The 7,788-nt window shown below is 40.3% G+C and overlaps 1 protein-coding gene across 1 annotated transcript in view; it reads right to left on the minus strand.

The window, feature by feature from the left end:
* Positions 1 to 2,089: 2,089 nt before the first annotated feature.
* The window catches only part of LOC116400804 (BOLA class I histocompatibility antigen, alpha chain BL3-6-like), an 8,424-nt gene continuing 2,725 nt past the window's right edge, over positions 2,090 to 7,788 (minus strand). Inside the window, exons 3-10 of the mRNA XM_031878868.1 lie at positions 7,384 to 7,689; positions 6,465 to 6,749; positions 5,588 to 5,698; positions 5,038 to 5,067; positions 4,436 to 4,468; positions 4,028 to 4,048; positions 3,844 to 3,888; positions 2,090 to 3,566 (exon numbers count right to left, since the gene is read on the minus strand). Of these exons, the coding sequence (XP_031734728.1) occupies positions 3,517 to 3,566; positions 3,844 to 3,888; positions 4,028 to 4,048; positions 4,436 to 4,468; positions 5,038 to 5,067; positions 5,588 to 5,698; positions 6,465 to 6,749; positions 7,384 to 7,689 (881 nt within the window). The 3' untranslated portion in view covers positions 2,090 to 3,516. The remainder of the gene's footprint in view (positions 3,567 to 3,843; positions 3,889 to 4,027; positions 4,049 to 4,435; positions 4,469 to 5,037; positions 5,068 to 5,587; positions 5,699 to 6,464; positions 6,750 to 7,383; positions 7,690 to 7,788) is intronic.

Below are 7,788 nucleotides of genomic sequence, written 5' to 3' on the forward strand. Positions count from 1 at the left end.
CATGTTCTAAGACCGTTTAAAAGGCACAAAACACAATGATCATTGCAGATGTATGACTAGAAAAGCAGTCTGTCAAAAAGCGTGTCTATGTGGGTCTCTAAGGGTTAAAAGAGATATCAAACCATTAATTAAAGTGTGTTTGGAAGTGAAATCCTCACATGTGGACTAAAACACATTTCCTTTGATAAGATATCAGAGAGGCGGGTCGAGGCCTCGGCTCAGCGTTGTGCGTCCTCTTGGCTCGATGCCCGGGCTTCCTGCCGCGCCTCGGGGGGTCTGAGGCGGCGGCCTGTTGAAGCTCGTTCAGCAGCGGCAGAAAGAAGCAGACGTTTTACTTTCACTCCCTTTAGTTCTTCTTTTACTTTACATCTGCTGTGTTTATGAAGCTGCAGCGGCGTAGATCTGCACTCACTCTGCCCTCGAGGCGTCTCACATACAGATCTGTTTTGCTCCAACAAACCCTGTTCGCCGTCGTGGTCGAAGGAGTCTTCGATGCCCCGTTGGCTCGGGATGGTCTACCCGTTCACAAGGATTCTGTTTAATAAGGGTGCCGTCGCCGCTCTCAGGGAGCTCGGGAGCAGAACAAAAGTCCAAAACCCCAAAATATTCAGTTAACTTTGATTATATGCCAAATAAAACAAAGAAATGCAGAGAACTCTCAGATTCGAGAAGCTGGAATCAAACCAATTATCAGAATTATTTTGTGTAACTAACTGAAGATACGACAATATCTTAATCTGCAGTGAGCAGGTGAAAAAGCTCCGAGGGTTTTCTTTTTTTCAGCAAATAAAAGCTGCCGGCTTCACAGCGAACCAGACACAATGTCCACGGTGAAAATGTCCGACTGTGAGCCGTCTCTAAGCTTCTTGAACCCCGTCTGCTTTATGACTGAAGTGGATGAGACAAAATGAAAATCGATGCAGAGATCAGAGCTTTCACCTGGAATCACCTGCTCGGTCTGTTTCATGGAGACAGTGAAGGAGAGGAGAATAAAACCCAGTGAAAGAGGCAGATAAAAGACTTCTGGGGTCGAATAAGGCTTCAAGTGAATACTGAATATTTCTATCGTACTAGTGCGGTGCCTGAAACTCTGGTTCCTGTATTTATTTATTTCATTTTAAGTTACTTTAAGTGATTCTGGTTGTCTCACCCGTGGCGTCGCTGTCCGGGTTGTACTCGAGGACGTTCTGCCAGATGAGGCCCCACCACCTCCCCTACATGGAAGCAAGACACAAGCAATTTAAAGTTGTTGAGCTGCTTTTTGTGGTTGTTTTGAGAGTCTTTGTGGTTGTTTTGAGTCTCTTTGTGGTTGTTTTGAGAGTCTTTGTGGTTGTTTTGAGAGTCCAGAGTCAGATGCTCCATGACGTAACGCAGGAAGAGGCGGAGCTCCAGCACACTAATCGCTCCATTAGGAGGCTCTTTTCTTGGAGGGCGGCGCCTCGGCCGCCTGGTTCAGAACCAGATCCTGGAATAAGTTGTCCATCAAGGAGGCCCTGGGTGAACACCTGAGGGAGCAGAGGTCGACGAGGAGTTTGTCTCTTGGTGCTCTGCGGCTCAAAGATGACGACACGCTGTTTACAGTGTTGTCTAAAAATAAAAATGTCTGCAGTCGCCTCTCATCACCACCAGGTGTCACTAAAGGATAAACTGAGCTTTGTGTCGAGCAATCTCATCGAATCTGGGAGTGTTGGAGAGTTATACTGTATATGTGACATATGAATGCAGGTCTTAACAAATGTGAAGTACGTCTCAACACACTACTGGATAGTAAATGAACAAAAGTAAGACAGGAAGTGAAGTTGTTTAAGAAAGGAATGACGTTTTATTTTGATAGATAAGTGCTCCGAGGAGTATCTTATTAAGGTAAAGCCGTGCTAGCTTTATTAGCACAATAAATACTGACACTCAAAGGTCAAAACAGCTGCAAATTAAGACTTAATATTGTAAATATTAGTTTTATTTTATTGTTTCTTCTTTACACGCAGGCTGTAAACATCTGCAGCAGAGTTAGATTTATGATTCTGTAAAGAAACAAACTGTTCAACGTCTACTGCACGACAGCAAATCAACAGATTCTATTCAACAACGATTTCATTTTGATATTTAATTTATTTCATCAGAAGCAGATAATGTGCAGGACAAATGTCCTCATAGCTCAAACATGATTTAAAGAAGAACCTCACAGACAAATAACATTCAAAGTGTCAAAAGAAAACAATAAACCAAACTAAGGTATATCTCTATATGGATTCATTCAAATTGGAAGATTTATGAGTTGGACTCATCTAAACAGCTGTAAAGATTCTTAAAAGCTTCGGTGTCTTTCAACAAACAACTCATTTAATTAAAAACGAGCAGATTTCAGGATTTACTGCCGATCTATAAAAGTGGCAAATTGATACTAAGATTGAGCAGAAATAATTATAAACAGGATAACAAAACGTAAAACCCAAAAGATGAAAACATTTGAATGCATAAAATATAATTACATTTGCTTTAAACAACATTTCATGAATAATGTTTGTGTTTAAAAAGCCCCAAAAGGAAAAGATATTTACTGGTAACCAGTGCCTACTATCTAAAATGATCTGTTTTAAGGTAAATGCTTTAAGGTTTATTAACAATATTCATCTCAAAAAAAAATTGTGAAATTCTCATGTTTCGCCACATTCAAAGGTTTTAAAATGAATTTAAGCAATTTATGATTAATTCAACAAGCTCATATAATAAAGTGTGTATAAAGATAAACACCCCGAGTACATTTATACACCAAGATCCACATGGACCGCTCAAACATTCCTCCTTTAAAACAGCCCTAGCAAACAAGTCACTGATCCGACGTTTATGGAGCGTCTGATAAGTTGCTTGTGTCTTGCTCCGATGTAGGGGAGGTGGTGGGGCCTCATCTGGCTCCTCGAGTACAACCCGTGCGTCGCTGTCCGATACCCGTGTTTGATTAATAAGCTGTATGCATCAGTGTGTGTGTGTGTGTGTGTGGAGGTGATTGGGTTCCTTCTTTTATGTGTACGGCAACTTATCAGGCCGGATTTAAACATTGACTTTCTAACTTTCTTGGATAAACTTTTCCAGAGTCATTTATTTTTAGACACAAAAAAAAAAACACGTAGAACTTGTAAGCGTGAAATATTAGTTATCTCCCGCAGCCATGCGGCCTAAAGTAACAAACAGATTTTCTAAACTTTCTCTGGATTCGTGAATTACCTGCAGGTCACACTTCTCTCATCACTTTCCTGGATCTTCAACAAGCTCACCGTCGTTTTACTATTTAAAACCAAGCAACAGAACTCTTATTTTAGTGCTGATTCGGTTGTTTTCTGAGCTGCAACGAGATGTTGACGCCGTTTGAACGTTGACATTTATAATGACATTATAATTTTAGCTTAGAAATGTTGTTGTTGCTCATTTTCAAATTGTCTCTTTGAAAGTCTACAGTAGAAGTTATCTGTTGTGCTGGTTGATTTGGTTCCAGAGAGCAGAGTCGTGATGTGAGACACTTCATGCGTTCACCTCTTTGTTGCTTTCTTCCATCAGGTTGATGTGCTCAGCTGGACGGATGAACATAAGAGATATTTTATTCATACGGTAGATATTAAAAACATAGTAGCTTGATGCAGCTTTCAGTAGGAGAGGAAAGACTCTTTTTAGATTTGATTTAAGTAACGTTTGGACTTTTTGTTCGTTATCGGTTGATACCACCTTGATATTTAAACTCATATAAATGAAACAGCGGCCCACAAGTGAGCCCAACCAGTCCCAGTGCAGGCAGTGTTCTGATCATTTAATGGTTTCAGCTCATTTAACACTTAACACACAGATACGCACCAGGGCTGTTGTCATTGTTGAGAGACGGATCTGAGCTGGAAGCAGCTTTAGCAGAGGAGGAAAGACTCTTTTTAGATACGAGTTCATTAATAAACATACATCTGGTTTGACCAAATATAACAAAAATATAATCATCATCAATCATAATGTAATAGAATCCATATCAGAGAAATAAAGCACTTACATGAGGATTGAAGTGGTTTATCTGTTAATAAAAACACACAAAAGTTAAAACACACAAAAACACAATGAAAAGGTCACTTTCTGCGAACGGTCACGTCGGCCATCTTTATATACGGTCTATGGTCCCGACACCAATCAGTCTTTAAATTAATTAGTTATCGGTCGATACAACCTGATACTTAAATTCATAATAATAATAATACATTGTATAGCGCTTTAAAAAGGTACTCAAAGACACTTTACATGGTAAAAACAGAAACAATAGAAGCAATTACAACATAAATATACATACACATACATAACTAAATGACACAAGTGAGCCCAACCAGTCCCAGTTCAGGGAGTGTTTTGATCATTTAATGGTTGAAATGGTTTCAGCTCATTTATCACTGAACACAAAGATACTCACGAGGGTTGTTGCTGTCAATAGACGGAGCTGAGCCTGCGAAGAAAAGAAAATCAATAAAAGGTCATTTAAAAAAAAGCCAGTACAGCTTATAACTGTTTTTATTTTATTCTACCAAAATGATAAAATAGAACTTAAATAGATATAAACTCTGTTATCTTAATGATATAAATGAAAGTTAAACTTTTCATTTTGATCTTTCATGAAGTTATGAACAGAATCAGCGTTGATGATTGACAGCTGATATAATATAAAGCTGCTGCTGAATAACGGTCACAGAATAACAGACTGACTGACTGATGGAGGCAGCAGTAGAGCAGCAGCTCCTGTGTCCTGAGAGGTAGAATCTCTGTTTTTATGAAGGAGCCTGGTGTCTCTGAAGCTTAAATAACAGCTTCAGATCTCCGTCATAAAGGTCTGTCAGACAGCAACGTGAAGAGGTGAAAATACTCTAAATATAGCGTACTTTTAAACTGATATAGATTCTTTGATGTGTCTAAAATACATTCACAGCAGAACATTACTAATGTAGTAAAACTCTGACGATGGAGAAGAACTTCATACAAACATTGCTACTGTCCCTTTAAGAGAATTAAAGTAGTTACCTCCTTTCTTGAGTTGACCGCAGAGATGTCCTGTAAATAAACACAACATATGAACACAGAGTGCGTAGATGAACATGGATGAAGTCTAATCTGATGAGCCCACCTTCAAACACAGCTACTTGAAGACTGACTCAAAGTTGAGGAGAATCTAAATGTCTGTGTTTGATGTTCAGAGAAACTAAAAGCATCAAATTGAATTATCTCAATGTTGAACTAAATAAATTAAACAATCTTATGGATTTAGATCAAAATGATGTGAATTTTAATTATGATGTAGAAGACAATAAAGTGACTTCAGAATGAGGCACTTGTGTTATGTACTGCTGTTCAATGTGACCTCTGAACTCCTCGAGACGTCTATAAAGTAATAACAGACCTTTGTACCTGATAATGAACTCATGCACCACATCTTAACTGCAACAAACTCAACCATCAGGATACATCCATGTTGGTATTAATGTTACTATGAAGCTTAAACCTCAACGTTAAACACAAAAGAACACTGCCGTCTTGTTGTTGGAAGAGGACAATGGTTCTTTATCGCACCTACCTGTCTTATACAAGAAGATCAGAATCCCACCAGCCAAAGCGATCAAGACCACGATCACGCCCCCTGCGGCTCCGATGACAGCTCCTCCGTTCTCTGGAGGAAGCTTGTGATCTAAAACACAGAGAACATTCATTACATTACAGTCATTTAGCTTTTATCCAAAGCGACTTACAGGAACCACATTCACACCAGTTTGTCCTTCAGTTCACTTTCAACAACATTCCCGTTCGTTAGCTTCAGTTTAATCGTCTTTCTCGTGTCTCAAAGGTTTGATGTGTTACTTTTCTGCATTATAATGTCTAAAAAACGACTAGACCTGCGTTTAAACCCTGTTAAATTGTGTAGTAACACTATCACAAATGTTCCAAAGTATTTTAAAAAACAGAGAAAGGTGTGATCAAAAAAACGGTAATGGTGGAATCACAATTTAAAAGCACATTTTTCCAAAACACTTTTTAGATGTTGGTTTTTAACTGTTTATATATATATATATATATATATATATATATATATATATTTGTCGTCGGACATTTGTCGTCGGACATCCGAACAACAAGCTAAGCTAATGTTAGCATCAACTCGGCTCCTCCGGGACGTCCTGCGTCCTTGGAAAAGCTGCTTTTATTCAGTGTTTTAATCAGACCTCTGAGGTACAAAACCTCCTGAACAACGAACACGGAAGTAATCCTAACGACTGCAATGAAGACGACAACTCCCATGATGCCACGCTGCTCCACCACAACACCAAACTACGACTGTGAAGTCATCATTTGAGGAGTGCCACCGGCAGCTTTCTGCACTAAACTAAAGTATATATACTGCCCAGAGAAACACGTGAGAAATAACAAATAAGAAACAATAAGAAAAGGTTTCTTACCCCATTCCTTCTCCACATGTACCCTGGTTGCCTCGTGTATCACTTCACAGGTGTATTTAGACGCGTCACTCCTCAGGATCTCCACGCTGTCTCTTCTCTGGAAGGTGTCGTCTCCGTTCGGCCGAATGCCCGAAGAACTCAGTCCGTCCTCCTTTGACAGAATACGGTTGATCCTCTTGATCCGCAGCACGATGTCTTTTGGGTAGAAACCCGTGGCGAGGCACGTCAGAATGATGTTTGCGTCAACGTCGGTGCTCCTCGTGAACACAAACACCTTTGGAGGAGCTGGAAGGAGGAACCAGGAAGTGTTTTTAATTTTTAATGACACCAGTATGATTTAAAAAAACAGACACAATACTAAAAATAGCAACATGAAACACCACTGCTGCCACACACACATGCTTCATTTTATAATTTTTATATAAAGCGCTGCAGGAAAGAGGCATGAAACCCAGAAAAGCTCTTCTCAAAGTCAGTGTTCTCTTCCTGTTAACACGAACTTACATTACAGTCATCTTACATTACTCTCCACTTAGCCACAGTGGCCCTTCCTGTTCACACTAACTTCCTGTTGGACTGCGACGTCCCTGCAGCTCTCTATTGGATTTGGTTGCAGGTTGGTTAAACTGTATTAATTAGGCTGAACCTAAAACTCTACAAACACAAATGAATCTGAGTTTTTTACTCTACTTGACAGTTAAACCTGAGAGTATTTGATGAGGGAATATACACAATTTAAATATGATCAAATACTATTCAACCATTAATCACAGTTTCTTGATGTAAATGTTGCCGGGAGCTGAAAAAGTCCCCTGACAAATACTACAATGAAAGAAATACTCACAGGCCGACGCCCCCTTTAGAATATCAGAGTAACTATTTTTGTCAGTCGTATGAAGCTAGTTCGTGTCGTACATACTGGCTTCATGTGCTGCTGTCTGCTCCTGATTCTGATACGTCATGAACTTCCCCATCCAGTCCATGCACTCGTTCTCCAGGTATCCTTTGGTGTATTCCTTCAGCACGTGGACCCTGTCCCACTCCCTCTTGGTCTGCTGCGCCTCGACGGCCGCGGCGACCCAGACGCCGTTGTCGTTGTCGAAGGACAGGAAGTCGTTGCCGTCGTAGCTGTACATGTCGACGCCGTGGGTGAACTTGATCTTACCGTCGGGCTGCATGTCGCCTTCACAGCCGTGCATCCACTGGAGGACGTGGTTGTAAGGCACTAGAGAGAGAGAGAGAGAGACAGAGAGGCAGAGCGAGAAAGAGAGAGAGAGAGAGAGAGAGAGACAGAGAGGCAGAGCGAGAAAGAGAGAGAGAGAGA

Source organism: Anarrhichthys ocellatus, unplaced genomic scaffold (genome assembly GCF_004355925.1).
Source record: "Anarrhichthys ocellatus isolate YVR2014 unplaced genomic scaffold, GSC_Weel_1.0 scaffold207, whole genome shotgun sequence".
Classification (NCBI taxonomy): Eukaryota; Metazoa; Chordata; class Actinopteri; order Perciformes; family Anarhichadidae; genus Anarrhichthys; species Anarrhichthys ocellatus.